This window comes from Merops nubicus, unplaced genomic scaffold (assembly GCF_000691845.1).
Source record: "Merops nubicus isolate BGI_N331 unplaced genomic scaffold, ASM69184v1 scaffold31396, whole genome shotgun sequence".
NCBI classification, from domain to species: Eukaryota; Metazoa; Chordata; class Aves; order Coraciiformes; family Meropidae; genus Merops; species Merops nubicus.
In genome coordinates this window covers 1-17,732 of record NW_008617448.1, presented here as the reverse complement: position 1 = coordinate 17,732, position 17,732 = coordinate 1, and the positions used below count along the sequence as shown (strand labels likewise).

The 17,732-nt window shown below is 41.5% G+C and overlaps 1 protein-coding gene across 1 annotated transcript; it reads left to right on the top strand.

Moving 5' to 3' along the window:
• Positions 1 to 223: 223 nt before the first annotated feature.
• CRKL (v-crk avian sarcoma virus CT10 oncogene homolog-like) lies at positions 224 to 12,528 on the top strand. The gene is made up of 3 exons (XM_008943156.1): positions 224 to 537; positions 4,007 to 4,469; positions 11,796 to 12,528. Exons 1-3 carry the CDS (start codon positions 224 to 226, stop codon positions 11,928 to 11,930), a joined length of 912 nt encoding a protein of 303 aa, XP_008941404.1. The 3' UTR covers positions 11,931 to 12,528.
• The last annotated feature ends 5,204 nt before the right edge of the window (positions 12,529 to 17,732 follow it).

Here is a 17,732-nt window from a genome sequence, read left to right as displayed (position 1 = left end):
GCCGCTCCTCGGTCCTTCGCCTGCGGAGGCGCGGATCTTCCTTCTCCCTTATCCCCCTTTCCCTGAGCTTCCTATCTTCTGGGCTGGGCGCTAGCCGCTTCCTCCTGGCTACCAGCCCGCTCCGCCTCCCAGGCCTTCCCTTCTCCGGATCTGCTACTCCGCCTGGGCCTTCGGGCTCTTCACCTTCCTTCCCCCCCTCCCTTCCCCTTCCCCGCCCGGAGCAATGTCCTCCGCCGCTCGTTTCGATTCGTCGGACCGCTCCAGCTGGTACGTGGGCCCGGTCTCTCGGGCTGAGGCGCAGACGCGGTTGCAGGGGCAGCGGCATGGCATGTTCTTGGTGCGGGACTCGTCCACCTGCCCGGGCGACTACGTGCTCTCGGTGTCCGAGAACTCCCGGGTTTCCCACTACATCATTAACTCCTTGCCCAACCGCCGCTTTAAAATCGGCGACCAGGAGTTTGAGCATCTGCCTGCCCTGCTGGAGTTCTACAAGATCCACTACCTGGACACCACCACCCTCATCGAGCCTGCGCCCAGGTGAGTGCCACCCTCCCCTCGCCCCACCCCCTGCCATCTTTCCTCGAGGTGGTGCTAGGAGCAGGGTGTCTTAGTCCAGCTCTAGGATTTTGGCATTGGATGTAGGGCCATGCTATGTATATTAAGGAAACATCTCTTTATGGCCCGTGTTTGAAGTTCTTTCTAAGAGTGGTCCTGCTTGGCACTCTGGATCTCAGTAACTATTACAGGTTGCTCTCTCAGTCAGATATCCATATAATGTATGGTGCCTGTCCTTACAGGGCATGCAGGCTTACGTAAAGGTACCATGCACATCTCTACCATTGGCTATAATTGCCTTGCAAGAGGGTGTGGTTGTGCTTTGTGTCAACCTTTTCTCCTGGTATTGTCCTTGTGTTCCTAGGATGGTGGGGAAGCTGGTTCACAAGTCTTCTCAGTGATTGGAGCTTAAATTGCTGTCTACCCCTGCCATCCACACTGATTACAATAGAATAGGCCTTTATGTGATTAGACTTTCACTCTTAAGTCAGCTTTAGTACATTCTAGGACAGCATTTCCCAGACCCGTGGAGTGGCATTTGCACCCCCATAAAATGTAAAACATCTATTCTCACAGTTTGGTTATGGCACTTTTCATCTATATCTGCACTCTTCATGCAGTACACTGAAAAATTATATTCTAGGAGGCTGGGAAAATGTGACTTGGCTATGAGCTCATTCTTTGTCCTGTTCCCAACATGGGACATACCTGCAACTTCCATCAGTAAACTGCTTATCAAGAACTCTAGAACATATTCCTTATTTTTAATTAATAAAGCCTTTCCCAATATCTTATTTCAAAGCTTTTGGGATTCCTGGATAGGAGAAAGTGAAATAAAATCTAGAAGAGTAGTGGCATGTTAAAAAAAGAAATTCAGATTGATTTACTTCTAAATTCTGCAGTTAAAAACTTTACTGTTTTGTGGATTAGCAAATCCTTAGGGGGGAAGAATAACTTTGAGGTTTATAGTCACAATTTAACCTTGGCATAGGCCCGTTCGTAATGACAGCTTGTCAAAGGTTGACAGTCGCTTATCAGGTTGAAAAGAGTCAAGTGGTCAAAAAAAGTCTTCTGTAAAGCTCTCAGGGGATGGGAGGGATGTGACAGAAAGCACTAGCTTCAAGAACTCTAGAAGTTGCTAAGAAGTCTTGGTAGTGATTGTGCAATGGCTAGAGAGAGGGGTAGGTGGAAAAAAAGAAATTGCTTTTACCATTGCAGGGATGCTTAAATAGAACTGCCCAGTGTTATGTGTGTGCTTAAACTTGGGGACAGTTGGGAGGAAAAAAGTTTGCACTGAAGCAGTCTTCATGCTTATCTCTGTTCCCCTTAGCCTGGATACTGCTGTGCCTTTCTGGATGTACAATTCTGTTCTTAATCATTCTTGGCAATGACTGACTTGACTCTCTCAAAAAAGTTAGTCGATTCCACCTGGACAGTTGATGTTTGTTAGGAATCTTGTATGAAACATTCTATGAACATTTAAGTACCACCTTATTTTCAAGGTTTTGCTTGCATATGGTTATCTGGCATAGAGAGGCAGATGGGACCTAGCCTGCTGTGAGCTGGGAAGCTTTGTCATAAAGCACCCAATGGAATTGACTAGGTGGTTTTCCTGAGCATGGTTTTTGTTCCAGACTCTCAGAGAAATTAATGACATGGTTGATGGTTTGAAATTCTGTTTGAACAAAACTTCCTTCTGCAAGAGGGAGGATGAGAGGTAGAGGTAGCACTTTTTTTTTTAAATTTATTTTTTGTTAATGGACTAGATTTAGGACCAGGGTGGACGGGTACATGCTTCAGAACTACTATTGGTAATTCTTATTTCCCTGGCATTTTCAGGGGAACATCACGCTCAGATGCTTGTGCTTCTGAAGGCCGTTACTTATTCTAATTTCGTAATATATAGTATGAAGATGTGGTTCCTGGTGTAATTAAGTGGTTCGTTGTATATAGGTACACAACACTTTTTAGCTCTCAAAGATGGCATTTTAAACTTGTAAAACAGTTGAAAACTGACTGTCCTAAGCTTTCTATTTGTTGTGTGGCAGTGTTGAATTCTGACCATCATTGCAGATGTTCCTGAGCTCTAGATTATGCAGAGTGACTGCTCTTTAAAAGGTTCCCCTCTCCACCTGGCTTTGGCTGCAGCAGGATGTCTCTGAGAAGCATTTGTCTTTCTGTTCAGGGCTTCTGGCATATCTTGCCAAAATCACAGGGATTTGACTTCCATCTTACTTTGCAAGTAGCAAAAAGAGAACTGAAGTAGGCTAATGACATGCATTCTTGCTATTCTAGCTTAGATAATAAATACCTGCTCTGGCCTATATATGTGAAGATTTCTGACAGCTTTGAATAAAACAAAATTTATTATGAAAATAGACTGCAGTGAAAATAGTCTTATTTGATGAACAGTCTTATGTATTATCACAGACAATGAAGTGACTGAGTCAGATGACAGGCGTAGTAATAACGATGTAAATAAATTAAAGATAATATGGTTAATAGCGAAAGGAGTGTTGGTAGGTGTTAGCTTTCTCCTTTCTCACTCCAGTCTTAGCAGTGGGTGCGAGTATTCCATATTGTCTTTTATGGAGATGTCCTTTTAGGTTATTAGCTATTTAAATATGCAGTATAGGTAAGTAATCCAAAACTAAGAGTTTTTCTGTTGTAATATAACAACCCTTTGAGAGCTGAAGTTGTAAAAACAAGGTATAGGAGGTTAATTTCATAGTACTTTTTAGAAAAAATGGTAGAAGTGTTATCTCCTAAAAACCACAGGATCTGCCTATCTTTTATTACAAAAAGGAGCATTCAGCATAAATGTGACTAACTGGCCCCAAAATTCTGAACGTAAGTAGTAGGATTCAGTTAGAAAGATGCTGCACTGCCAATCAGAAAGACTGTGTTTATCATACCCTCTTCCTACTGTTGTTCCCTGCTTTCACTATGCTCCCTCAAGTCTAGCATTTAATTACTGAATTATTTTGAAACAGTTGCTGAAGTTAAAAATGTAAATGTGATGAACTGAAGAGGATTATTGAGCTCTCCAAGAGCCCCTCCACCCCAACTTGTCCAAATAATTTTAGTTTGTTTTTATGTATCACAACCCATAACTCCAGCTATAGAATTAATTTTCTTCTACCCCCAGAGCCTCACAACAGTCCAGTACAGGTGGATGAAGATTTTGCATTATTTCTCCTAGTTTGCTGCATCCATGATGAATTTTTATTTGGTTTCTGGGGAAGCTAATTTGGGTATTTAAGTAATTACTTGAGAGCATGAGTTACTCATTAAATGTTTCACAGTGCTACTAAGCCAATTCTTAGTACAAAGCTGAGTAAGTAGTTCTCCTCTAATTGGTGTTCCTACTGTAAAACTTGTACTTAGCTTTGTCACTGGAAATACAAAACAATAGTTATTGCTTATATCGATTTTTTTTTTTTTAATTTAGGTATCCAAGTCCACCAATGGGATCTGGATCTGCCCCTGCTATGTCCACTGCAGAAGAAAATGTGGAGTATGTTCGGACTCTCTATGACTTTCCTGGCAATGATGCTGAGGATCTTCCATTTAAAAAGGGCGAGATACTGGTAATTGTAGAGAAGCCAGAAGAACAGTGGTGGAGTGCCAGAAACAAGGATGGTAGGATTGGGATGATTCCTGTTCCATATGTAGAAAAGCTAGTCAGATCTTCTCATGGGAAGCATGGAAACAGGAATTCCAACAGTTACGGTATTCCAGAACCTGCCCATGCTTATGCTCAGCCTCAGACCGCGAGTCCTCTTCCCTCAGTACCCAGTACACCTGGAGCAGTGATCAATCCTCTGCCATCCACACAGAATGGACCAGTCTATGCCAAAGCTATCCAAAAGAGAGTACCCTGTGCTTATGACAAGACTGCGCTGGCATTAGAGGTAAGTTTTTCCTCTCAGGTCTTATGGTTTTCAACTCTTTTGTTAAATAAGAAATGAAAAATTTTTAGTGACAAAGTTGGTGTGGATGGAGTCTGCTTATCTATGTTGAGGGACTGAAAAGAAGCTGGGTTACATTCTGAAGATAGATCTACAGAAATTGCTTCATCCCTACCACTTCCTTTGAGAAAAGTGACCAAGTTACTTCAGGACCTGTATTTACCCTTTCTTCTTGCCTGTTCAGCAATACAAATATGTTACAAGGGTAGGGCAGTGTATACAGCCTGCTGTGGAGCTAAGTGCTAGTGGGAAGGATGTTTCATTAATCATTATAGTATTCCAGGTTGAGAACTGGCAGTGGCATCCTTCAGAGAAAGGTAAGGGCTGCTGATGAACGTAATCTTTCCGATCCTCAGCTGCAGTATGAGATGCACTTGAATATCTGTTGCTGAGAGCTAAAGTCTGGGTTAAAATATCAGATATACTCTAGTCCCTCTTTGGTGTTCAAAAGTGGAATTTGAAAAACCTCAAGACCTAAATTGGCAAGATGAAAGGCTGTAACATAGCCTCTAAACTTACGTTGAACCTTTAATAAGTTCCTGTGCTTACCAAAGCATTTTTTTTTAATTTTATTTTTATTTGGGATGTCTTTAGAACTTTAGAGCTTCATTCTTTAAATAGTAAATAATTCACGTTACAATTCTAGTTTTATCTGTGTTAAATGGTGATTGAAAGAAGTTTTTAAAGCTACATCCAGAACACTGAGGCTGTTACTTTTACCTTTCAAATGATACTGAAGGCTAGTTAACCCATAGTTCAGAAACGTCTCACCTGAAGAAAGCTAGTCTCAAAGATTAAATTTGAGCATGCTACAATACTTCAAGGCTAAATGCAAGGAAACAAGCAAAGGATGCAGCAGCATTTTAGCAAGGTAAATGATAGTGGTTTTAAAAATACTTTTGAACTTTTCTGGTTGCATGTTAAAGCTGTTACCGATAGCTGATACTTTTGACTAAAATTTGAAGGGTTATATTTGTAACTTCCTGTTATTCATCATAGTTGCCCTAAGTGTTTCCTCCTGTATTTGTAAAACCTACAGGTGATTACTTTAGGTGGTTAAAAGTTAAATATGTATCACTGGGTTTTCCTTGAGTCTTATGAAATCTAGTATTTTGTTATTGCTGAACAGTGTGTGAAAATTATTACAGAGCAAAGTATAAATTCACTGCCAACTGCACTGTACAGAAGATCCCTGCCAAAACGACTCATACTTCTGAAAACAAAGCGAGTGATTGATTTTGTTATGTTATCAATGTGTCATGGAACTACTTCAGGGAACTGGTTTTGCTGCAGTGTAGCAGAACCACTTGGAAGGATGGCCATCACAGTTAGATTTTTCTGACTTGCTCTTTAGTGACCTAGTTAATCCTTCATTCTAGCTACTCTTGGATACCAATAAGATTAATCCTCTAACCAACATGTAGGTTTGAGTTGTTTTGAACCTTCAAATCGCTGAAGTTCTGTTTGAGAGATTCTTTTCTTCCACTGACTTCTGATCACTTACTGCCTCATGTCTTTGTCTCTCACCACTGGGGTGTTTTTGTCTTCCTATGTAGTCTTACTTTCTTTGCAAGTGCACCTTGGCCATACCGAGCCTTCAGAAAGAGGATTCTAGGAACTGGTCTACATTTTCATTAAAAGAGCAATTGCAGCTTCTCCATATCTATTCATGCATGGGGAACTTTAGCAATGTCATTATAGCAGTACTTTTTTGTGACATGTACTGCTCTTAAATAAAAATCCAGCTTGTTTTCATGGTCTTCCTTCAGCTTACCTAATGCCTCCTGGGCCCCGAGGATGTATTTAAGCCCAGCTGTGTCAAGGCTCTACTTGTTGCTAAATGACCTGGATCATTTGAAGCTTCTGTTTTGTAAGAGCACTAAAAGTGTAGCTAGTGATAGAGAAAGAACAGGTTATGGGAATGTTTTGGAGAAATAAGTTAATGGTTTTCTTTCAGAATAATAATATTTGGCAGTACTCAACCTTAGTATAAGCCTACTCTAAATCACAGTTCAGCTTGTACAGGTAGAACATCTTGTTAATATAATTATACAGTGCTTGGCTGTGTAATGCCATTTAAACTGAGCGAAATACCCATATTCTGGCTGTAGCTTTGTGTGGTCAGCACAGACAATACTTAAAAGGAATAGAATACCATCTGGAGTAAATAAAGCTATTGTGTAGTAATCTGCTCAACTTTCTATTAAGTGGAGGGATCTCATTCTTCTGGGTTCATCATGAAAATAGGACAAGGTCTCTGCTTGCAAGTCCAGTTTTTCTGTGGCATGCTATTGTTCACATAAGTTATCAGAAGTTTGCTTTAAAAAAGATAAAAGATTCACAGCCTGCTACAGAGAAGTTTGTTTGTAAGGTATAATTGTTTTTTTCTTACATGAAAAATGTAACTTGTAAAAGAAGTGAATATTCTACTGAAAATCTGAAACAAGATCTGTTTGGTTGGATGATGATGGAGTGTTTTAACTTTCAAATAGTATTTAAAGTGTGGCAGTTTAAGGGCAGCTACAATGTTGTTCCTGTAACTATACTAGTTAATGTGACCTTTATTACAATCTGGACCTTGCTAGGCTAAAATTATTTAGCATTCATATTAGTATTATTGAAGTCACTAATGTCTAATTGTTGACTTTGTCCTACTGCATGTGCTGTACTTTTATTCTCTAAAATAAAAAATTAAATAGTAATCTGTTTGTAGGCTAAAATAAAAGTTTTAAGTATAGCTACCGGCTCAAAGCGTACAGTTGGTATATACATGCAACTTTGGGCACTTCCCTGCACCAGAGAACAATCAGTAAAGCCTACAGTAAGTTACATGTATTTCTAAGATTTACATATACTCTTGTCAGTTGAGTGAGTTTGGCAGTTCAGATTTAATGTGTTTAATGAATGAAGTCTGCAGTTCCTCACTACAGCTAACTTACTTTACTACTAATGTGGGTAGCATTTTCAAGGATACTGTGCTTAAAAAAAAAAAAAATAAACCAAAGTGAAAATAAAACGAACCAACCAAGACCAAGAAAACACCTACAAGAAAAAAAAAAAAGTAACACACACTCACACCCCTTCAAAAAAAAAAAAAGCCACCACCCCAAGCAACAACCACTAAACCCAACAACCCAGATCTACTTCTTTATGCGTGCTTTTAGCCAAAAAGCAATTTCCTTCCTTTCTGGTGCCCTAGAGGAAGGAATTATGAAGGACCAGGGGCACTGTCCTGTATTCAGTGGGACTAGAGCACTGCATTGCAGGATTATGTACTGAATGGTTAAACTGGCATGCTGGAGCCAGCACGTGATGTGTGCAGAGCCCAGCAGACTCACACCTGGTCTGTGTTACCTTAAAGGACCTTATCTCTTAGTAGTTGGGTATTTCTTTAGATCCAAAGTAGTTGACTGATGGCCAACTTCTACACAACCACATTCTTTGTGTCCAGCATAGTCAGCAGATAAACTAATAGCAGCCACTAGACTTAGGTCTGCCATGTATTTAAAAAAATGGTTCTTAAATACATTCCAAACACTATAATAAGTGTCATAGACCACTTTGAAGGCAGTACTTGTCCTAGAGCTCATCTCCAGACTTAGCTTCACAATGTTATGGAATCTGAAGATTTATTTTTAAACAGGAACCTCGCTACATTTTTACAGCAAAATTTTTTACACTACTGAAGTTTTTTTTCTAGAACCATGCCAACATAGTTCTATTTGTACACTACATACAGTATTAAGTAGTGTACCCATTAATGATATATCAGACATACACATGGATGTTTGCTAGTACAGAGTGAACCTGTCACTGGAATGTTTTGACAAAATAAATATCCATTCACCATAATTATGTAACTGACTTACAGTATTTCTCTTGAGCTTGGAACAATTAGGTTACAATTAACTTTTTTTCATCTTCAAAGGAAAGTTGAAACAAGTAGGCCAAAATGTGCTAGTAGGAGAACTTTCTTAATTAGGAAATTAGGCTACTTCTTTCACTAGGTAACGACCATTGCACTTTTCTTAAGCCAAGGATACTTAGTATTGCTGTGTTAAACATTAAAACACATCAACACACAAGGTCTAGCTTATAAGCAAAATATTGAGCCTATACTTGCATAGTGTGAAGTGTTGATGGGGAGCTTTAGTTCTGTAACTACTGAATTGAAAGTGACATTGGCAGCAGGATTCCTGTGTCTGTGCTGACATGCGCCAACTTTTCATTATGCTGCTTTTGAAAACACAACTGACAATTACTTTGCGGATTTTGTGTGCAATCTTAATCTTTCTAACTTCCTTTTCCAGTCAAAGTTATTGATGGTTCCCATCATGATAGCACTGAATGCTTCACTATTTAATATCCATTCACCCTCAGACCATTTGCAGGGTTTGTTTTCAAATGCAACTGAAAGCAACATGGATAACCTAGACAAGATCCTGTGCTACAGTGAGGTTCAGCGTGGCTCAAGAATGAGCGTCTGTGGAGTTTAGAGCTCTCCACATTCTGTACAGTCCTGAGAGCTGGCACAGTCAGGTGGAGACAGGCTACCATCATTTAATGAAAAGCAACATTTAATCTGTGGTTCTGCAACCCCACCTCTGACACTCACTAGGACGACTGAGATTCAGCACCCTGTAAATTGCAGAGGGCTGTATGTTTTCTATAGCTATTAACCCAGTGGACTAAAATGATGATTTAGAGTTTTAACACATTTTATCTCCTTAAAGTTACATTGCAGAATTCTTATCAGCCATAGAACTGTTAACATGCAGTTGCTGGAATATCTGTAAAACACATTGAATTGGTTGGCTGTGTGATTAAAATGGCAGGAAACCTTCTGCAGTGTATGAATCAGCTTCAAATGGAAGACAGGTATGGAAGAGTCTAGATGAATGAAGTAACCTTTCTGACTGGCATGTTCCACAGCTTGCGTTTCCCCAGGGCTCTGAATTCATGCTGAAACAGGGACATAATGAAAGGATGCTATCTAAAATACATTTTGATTTTTATCACTTGGGTGGAACCAAATGGCTGCATTTCAGAAGTATTACTCATTTCAGCAGTTGGTACTTCCATGCAGTGATGCTGGCATGCTTTGCAAGTGAGTTAACTTAGAGAGATGCTGAGACTACGGAAGCATTATCCTAATTTATAGATAAGGGCCGTGAGCTGTCCAGAGTCATACAGGAAGCTTGTGGCAGAGATGAGAATAGAACCAGGTCTCCTGACTCTGTCCTGTGCCTAATCATAAGACAATCCCTCTGACTGGCTTAAAGCAATCCTTGGGGGAAAAAAAAAAGTGTTAAATAATTTCAGTGGGAGATCACACCTCAGCTGACCATATTGTAGATACTTTAAAAAGCTTTTACCAAATATTCCTTTTAGTTAGTGCTTTGAGAAAAATGAGAGAGAGGGACTACTTAACCAGGTTCTTCTGGGCATTGTCAGAATAGTGGTCTTTAAAACAAGGTCCAGAGTCAAATTGAAGGCTGTCTTTTTCTAGAGCTTCAAAAATTGATGGATTGATTTCTCCAGCACGTGAGCAGAATTAAATTGTCAGGCTCAGAAAATGCAAGTCCATGATTATGATCCAGTGTACTACAGACTTTTTTTTCCCCTCCGTGAATAAGATTTAAGTGTTTGAGTGGATTGGTTTTACTGTGTGGTGCAAATGCAGCTCCTTATTAGGTTTTAACTGTTGTGATGTTGGCTGCATCTTCTTGAATCTGGGTCTAAAACTTGGGACTTGAATCTGTCTTCAAGGGTTATTTGAACTTAGCCATGTAACTCAGTATTTATAGATGTTATCAGCCTTTTCCTAAAGAGACGTTTGTCAGGTTCCTGTTTAGGTCATCTTGTTACTATTCAGAGCTTCCTCTATCCTTTCTATTCAGGGAAAAGTCTGACAAATTGTGCTTTTTAGCAAATGCACAGTTAAGTGTACACTCACTTTTGCAAACGTACAGTTTCTTTCTTTAACGGAAAATATACAGGTCTTGCCTGAAAAGTTCTAAGTTCAAGGACCTTGGTGAAGGGCCTTGGATATCTGCATCAGTTCTAAGTTGTAATGCTATCTAGATAAGGTAGACAAATTGTTATACATACTCTATCAGGAGACTAAAATCTAGCTTTTCCTTAAATAAGATCAAAGCTAGCTAGCTTTAGATTTCACAGAAGTAGCTTGATAAGCTGAGACTTAACTACGAAGAGCTTGGACCTAGTTCAGGCAAGGAACTTAGGAGCTGTTTGCCATTGGTCATAAGCTGGTTCTACTTTCTGTAAAATTAGTTATTAGTTGCTAATGTCACTTCTCTAGTATTTACTACAGTTACCACAGTAAATGAAATAAACAGGAAGGGAGGTGTAAAGTTAAGAGAGCTGCTGCAACAGACCACATGCTCAGTTATTGTGAAGCACTGAAGGGAGAAATTACTGTTTAGCCTAGTCTTTAACACTGCTCACATTGGATGTTTTGCTTTGTAAATTAACCTAAACCCAAATTAAATACAGCCGTTAGGCAACAATAAGAGTATAACTTATTATTTGGGCTGATGTTTCTTACTTGATCATAGTTTAGCTCTTCTCATCTTTCACCACTAAATAGGAAGAGACACAGTTACAGTGGCATCAGTCGGGTTTCAAATTCTTTGGCAGGAAATAGAGGTGAAAGCAACAAATAAAGCTAGAATCTGTACATCTGATACTTAAAATACTGAGATTACTTTTGCCTGCTTTGAAAGTGTGCCATTTTGGAAGCTACAGAAGCTTCTTAGAGTGTGATAATTGGAACTAGAACTTCATGTAGTGCTTCCTTTGCTATAGGAATCTCTGAAAATCTAAATTTCCTTTGAAATAAGGCAGCTGATGCTCAGAGGAGTTACGAGTACTGCACTCCTCTTAAGGGATGTTGCAGCTCCTTACTGGTGGAAGCATTAGTGATGTGACTTTAGGCATGAAGCTGCATGCTTTCCTACAGGAAAAGGGGTAGTTAAGCAATTTGTCTGAATAAGTAGATGTACATTTAGTTAAAAGTCTAAAAAAAAAAAAAAGAGTGCAGACAGCATTATCACACTCAACAACAAAACATTTGTTTTACAGTTTTACATAAGTACAATTAAGTTTTCAATTGAACCTTATGGCAAGAAGAGAGTGGGGGCTTTTCCCTTTGATGGTCTTGTATTTGTTGTTCCTTTTTGTTTGATCTGTACCTGTATCAGAAGTGAGATTCCCATGTGTGATAACTTTTTTTTTTAAATTATGCAGGTTGGAGATATTGTGAAGGTTACAAGGATGAATATAAATGGTCAATGGGAAGGAGAAGTCAACGGTCGAAAAGGGCTCTTCCCATTCACACATGTCAAAATATTTGACCCTCAAAACCCAGATGAGAACGAATGATTCCCTCTGCCTGATTTACACTGCTGCTTCAGTTTCCTGGCTGTCATTAGCATTGTTTGAGGTGGGATGATGACTTAATGGCACATTGCTAGCATTGCCCATTTTTCCAGCTTGCTGCAGTTTGACGGTTCTTTGAATATACGTTTGGAATACATACAACTGAAGCCACTGCCCGACCTTCATACCATAGTTGCGTCATCCAGAATTTAGCTTCTCTTTTAAAACTTTATTGGGCCTTAAGCTGGAGAAGACTGAACCAGTCTATAGCAGAGAAGTATGGGAAGAAAGCCTTTCCTATTGAGACTTTATGGACTTCTTCTGGCTTGCTCAGTAGGAAGAGCCCTAATCTTAGATCAAACATGTAACTTGTGCATTACTGTCCGAGAAAAAGCAACAACAAAAATGCAATTTTAGGACTGAAGATGATGTAGTTTTAAGAGAGCCTGTCCTAAGGTAGTACATTTAAAATGATGGTCTCTTTAAAGGACAATAATTGAAGCTTGTGTATTCTAAGCAGTTGTATTAGAAACTGCTTTTTCTGTCACCTCTTAAGCTTGTTGTTGACCTTCCTGAAACAATGTGTGTTAAATGCAAATAACAGTGGATTGAGCTGCATTGAAGCTGAGGCATTTATTTATAAGGAAACTTAGGAGGGGTTGATACTTGTAACTTGTTTTGACATACCTAACGCATTTCTGTTGATTTTTGCAAGCACTAACTGTAGAAAGCAAGCTTTAAAGGGAAACACTTTGGCCTGGTCTACATACAGCTCTCCTGTAGTGTGGAAAGGGTAGTTCTACTAGTAGAGAAGTGCTCGTCACCAGGCTGTCACTTGGTAGACAGACTGATCAGATTGCTGTGGTGTGGAGAGGTAGGAAAGGAGTGAGACAAAAGAATTTGGTAAATACTGATAAAATCATCTTATTTAAACATACACCCTTTATACCTATTTCTCTGCAGGCTCCCTTATCTCTCTGAAGTTTCCTAGCTATACCAGCCCCAGCTTGCTGAAAGCTCCTTTTCAAACACAGTACCTTTTTTCCTAGAGCATCTTCATGCTGCTGTGCTTCTTTTGCAGAGCTGCTTCCATCATCTTTTTTTTCCCTCCACTCTCTTTATTCCTTGCTTGCTTCCTAAGTCCTATGCATGCTGCCATCTTCTTTTTCCCTTCCAAACAAGCTGGCTTTGGTTTTTATATGCCCCAGGTCCCTCCCCCTCCCAGCATCCTCTAGAAAATGGTTAATTGGAGTCAGCTGCCTGGGTTTCCCCATGTGATAAATTACTGCTCGGGCTGGAGGAGGCCACAAAGGTGTCTATTATCAGTAGAGCTTCTTTCCCTTTTTCTGTTTGTAAGCTACACTGCTGTAATTGTACTTCCAGTAAGGAACTGTACACAGCTGCAGTTAGCTAAGTGCAGCTCAGGCCCTGCAGGTGAAGTCCTCAGCCTGTGTGCAGGATATGAAAGTTTAGCTACAGCAGTGCCCTCTGCCACCGCCTTTGAATGTGGTTTGTAGGTGAACTGGAATGCTCCTTTAGAACTAGTGGAACACTCAATTAACAGAATGCACAACTGCAAAGACTACAACTACAAAACGTCCCTTTTCAGACAGCCTGGTTAAAGGAAAATGTCTGTTGTGGAAGCTGATGGGAAAACAGCAGCCTCCATTTTTCAACTTTTAAAGGCTGTCAGTTGTAGCAAAATGAGAAACCTCAGATACCTGCAGAATCTCACCAGTTCTTACAAATGGCAAATTACAGAACAGCTGTTGTCGTAAGTTTCAGCATGTTTTGTTGTTGATTTGTGTTGCTTGATCCTAATAAAAGTACGTTGTTCTTGGCTGTGTGGAAGTGCCCTGAGGTCCTTCAATGGGAGGCACTGAAGAAATGCAAACGTGGCATTCGCAGCGAGAGGGTCAACACGCCGGTCGGTCTTAAAGAAGTCTCTCTAAAGCTCATCTGTTAGCTGTTTTCTGTAATGCTGATCAAGTGGTGGACAGTCTAGAAGTTCTTGTAGAGCATTTTACTACCAAATTAACTGTGAAGTAGAGTAGCATTGACTGAAATGTTTGGTGCTGTAATCCTTGACAATAGGCATTGACATTTTGTCTTGCAAAGACAAGCTATGCAGCTCTCGGAACTAAAGGAGGTCACACTTTTCCTGTCCCCCAGCTGTACTTGTGAGTTTACTACACAGATTGTACTACTGAAAGTCATCTTTTGAATATAGAAACTGCACTAAACTCAGTCTGCTGCAGAGAAATCTTCAGACCTGACCTAGTTACAGGCAGCTCTTCAGAAGACTGATTGTCAAATTTTTCCTTTGCATGGTAAATAAATACTGTGAGATTTGAGATATGAACACAGCTTTTAACCTGGATTTTTTTTTTTTCACTGAAATAAATGTCTTGACTCATGCCCTCATTGACTTATGTATACACTTTGAATGCAAACATTGTTTTAGGTTAAATTATGTTCTGATGCTGTGGAAAAGCAAAATATTTTACCTTCAAAACTATGCAAAATTTGTGTGTAGTGGCATCTGATGCAAAGCCAAGAATTCTGAAACCCCTGTGAACCTGGTTTTGGGCCGTGGATGAGCAGTGTTTCTCTGAGTAGCAGCGGTGTGGTTCAGGTATGTTAAATGTGGTTTAGATGTAGCATACTGGCCAGCCCAAGCTGACTGTAACCTTGCTTCAAAACATGTCTGCTATTTTCCTATAAGACAAGTATTTTCCTATAAAGACTGCATTTGATCAATTAGCGTTTTTTCTTTGAAGGACTCTGGATTCTCAAGCACTTGTTGCTTGCTTACGTGTGTGCTGTCCGTTGCTTTACTGAAGCCTCTCAGATCTGAGTGATGACCTCCCAGTGTGTCTCCTCTGGGGCACGTCAGGTGTACTTACTGTGACGCCTGAGAGCCTGCAAGCGATGGCCTCAGTCTGCGCACCACTGACGCTGCTCCTGCCTTTGAACTAGGAGCTGGTGTCACTGCCTGGGGCCACAGTAGTTGCCCGTCACAAAAGGCTCACTGCTGGACTTCCTCCTTGTGTGTACAGTGTATATAGACATCGAAGCCTCTGACCAGTCTGAAAGTTTAAATGAAAACTGTTTTAATCAGTGTCCATCACTGGATAAGCGCTAATTTAATTCATGATTGTTTACAAATTGGGAAAGAAGAAACAAAAGGGAATATCCTGTTTGGGTTGGGGCTCTGAAGAGCCTGAGCATTATTTTTGTAAAGGGAAAAACAGCATTCTTTGTGCCATTTCATGTGCCTGTAAAGTAATTTTTTTATATTGTATTAACATCCTGGGAACGAGTGGGCTGCCTTTATTTTCTAGTGAAGTTTTCAAGCATTTCCCCCAATACCTGCATTTGAAAGTGAGACCTGCCTAAAAGAGACTGCCTTTTGGGACCAGTGAGAGCATTCTTGTATAGCTGTCATTTTCTGTTTACTTGTGTTAAATAAAAGTGTGTTTTGGGACAAGGATACAATTACTGCAGTGGGAAAGGTGGCCTTGTATTTGAGACAGTTTTCACTGTGTAAACATTAAAACACAATATGTAATTTAAAGACCATGATCTTCAGGCAATAATATTAAAGTGTAAGCTTTTAAAGTTTATTTTGGGGATCATAGCTTGTTTTATTTTTTGTGCTATAAGATTAACGGTATTAAATGAATTATATTCTTAGAAGATACGGAGTGTCTTTTCTTAAGATTAGTGCCTTTTTAATTTCTTACTCCACTTAAGTCATAGAACTGGTCCCAACATCAAGCCACGTTTTTTTTTTTCCCCAGTGCCCTGTTTGTACAGTCTAAATAAAACTTGCCTCAACTTACAGTATTATTTTGGTTGTCTTTAGTTGTAAAACCTTGACAATATTAGCAGAGCATTTGAGCCCTTACTCTGTCCTTGAGATGCCCTGTTTTGGGGGAGAATGAGAGTGCCAGCTGAAGTCTTCCCAAGCCAAAGGAATGGCTAAGCAGGACGGAACGTGGCCAGGCTGAACGATGCTCTCCTGTTCCACCCCGGTGCCTCCCCTCAGACTGTTCTGCCGAGCTCTGCAGGTCACCTGGAGAAGAAGCACCTCTGGTTACACAGGTTATCGCCGTCGCCTCCACCCTCGCCCCCGACACCTCGGTGCTGCTCCCGTCGCTGCGTTTAACGCTGCTCTTCTGCTGAAGCTTCTGCAGGTCTCAAAGCCATGACCTTATTTAACTGTGGTACCTGGGACTGTGCTTGTGAGAAGGACGCGTTCATGCATACAGCTTGAACTGAGCCGCTTGTTTGGGTGAACAAGGAGTAGCCTGTGCAGGTACTGGCATTCTCGGCACTGCTGAGAGGCGTCAGCGCAGAGCGTCAGACACGCCTGCTCTGGTGCGCCCATCAGCAGGTCACCTTCCGCCTTCCTACAGTCCAGCCAGATAAACAGCACTGACTAGAACTTGAGGGGTTTTAGTATTTGGAGTCATTCAGTGGAATCACTAACAATGCGTGGAAACTTGAGGTGATCTTGCATAGGAGAAAAGCTTAAGATGAACATCAGGCACTCAACTGCTGCAAAGGAGAAGTCTACAAAGCTTGTGTTGTTTCCCTGGACTCTGTAGGTATGTGCACAGCCTCGTGTTTGTCTTCTCTGGAGTACAGATTTCCATGCGATACTAATAAAAGTTCACAGCCAACTCTGCATAGTGTCTTATCCTCAAATACAGTTCAGAGAAAACCAGCAGTATCTCAAATGTGCACGCAGGAGCAGGTAAGGTGCGTGCAGTCCCCTTGATAATCCCGTTTCAAACCACTCTGAATGCCTTTGGCTTCCTGGCCAAAGCTGGCAGTGGCAGCCTGCTGCTGCAGCTGCCCCTGGGCACATCTTCAGTGGCTCCAGCTGTACTTCTTATGCAGCAAACCCGAGCAGCCCCTGCTGTACCAGCCATCTGCCTCCTGCGAACCGCCTTGCAGCCCGGCTGCCATCCTGGCTGTGCTGTGCTGTGGTGCAGTGCAGACACACATGTAGGTGCTGTGCCCCTACTAAAAGGGAGGGCCACAAACAGCAACAGCACAAGACCGGGGCCTGGGCTTGGTCAGTTCTGGTAGCGTCCAGGCTTCTCTGACACAAACGCAGCATCTACAGTGGTTTAATTAAAAGCTGTTATTTCTAAACTGGTGCGATAACAAACACCCCTTTAGAGCCCACCAGAGGGATGTCTGTCTGAGCTTACACCAGTGGGAATCTGCCCAAGTACACTCAGGATACTGCCACAGTGAAAGAGCATGTTCCCCTGTCATTTTTTGCATCCATGACAGTAGTGTGGACTGTGCACATAGGAAAGCTCTCCGGGTTTGTGGTCTCCATCAGGGCGGCTCACCTTGGGGCAGCTGCAGTGGCTTCTGTCCCCTCTGCCTTTATTTAGAGGGCAGATCAGCTGCTCCCGTGGCAGCTGTTGAACCACAAGGCACAGCTCAGTGGTAAGGTAAAGCAGTTCCAATTTCAGGTTACCTTAATACCCGAGCTGCAGACCTTAGCAGTCACTGTGCAAACAGCTGAGCCCTCCTGCAGCAGCGCTGCGGGACCAGAGGAACAGGCAGGCAGCAGGGAAAGAAACCGCCACAGTCCCCCCACAGCGTCCCCAACGTGCCCCCCCCGCTCCGAAACCCGAGCCCCAGGAGCTTGCCTCCAGCCAAAGCCGCACCGATGACTGTGCCGTTAGCGCAGAAGGTCTGCGCCCGCCTGGAGTCGGGTTACTTACGCACTGCTCCAGCTGTGCCACCCGCCCGAGGAGCAGCCCGGGGACCCGGCGC

What these genes read in the sequence shown, in the direction of transcription:
- CRKL (XM_008943156.1), top strand. Translation starts at nt 224, where the DNA reads ATGTCCTCCGCCGCTCGTTTCGATTCGTCGGACCGCTCCAGCTGGTAC. An exon ending in CTCATCGAGCCTGCGCCCAG is followed by an intron (nt 538 to 4,006) that starts GTGAGTGCCACC and finishes TTTTTAATTTAG; the next exon opens with GTATCCAAGTCCACCAATGG. An exon ending in AGACTGCGCTGGCATTAGAG is followed by an intron (nt 4,470 to 11,795) that starts GTAAGTTTTTCC and finishes TAAATTATGCAG; the next exon opens with GTTGGAGATATTGTGAAGGT.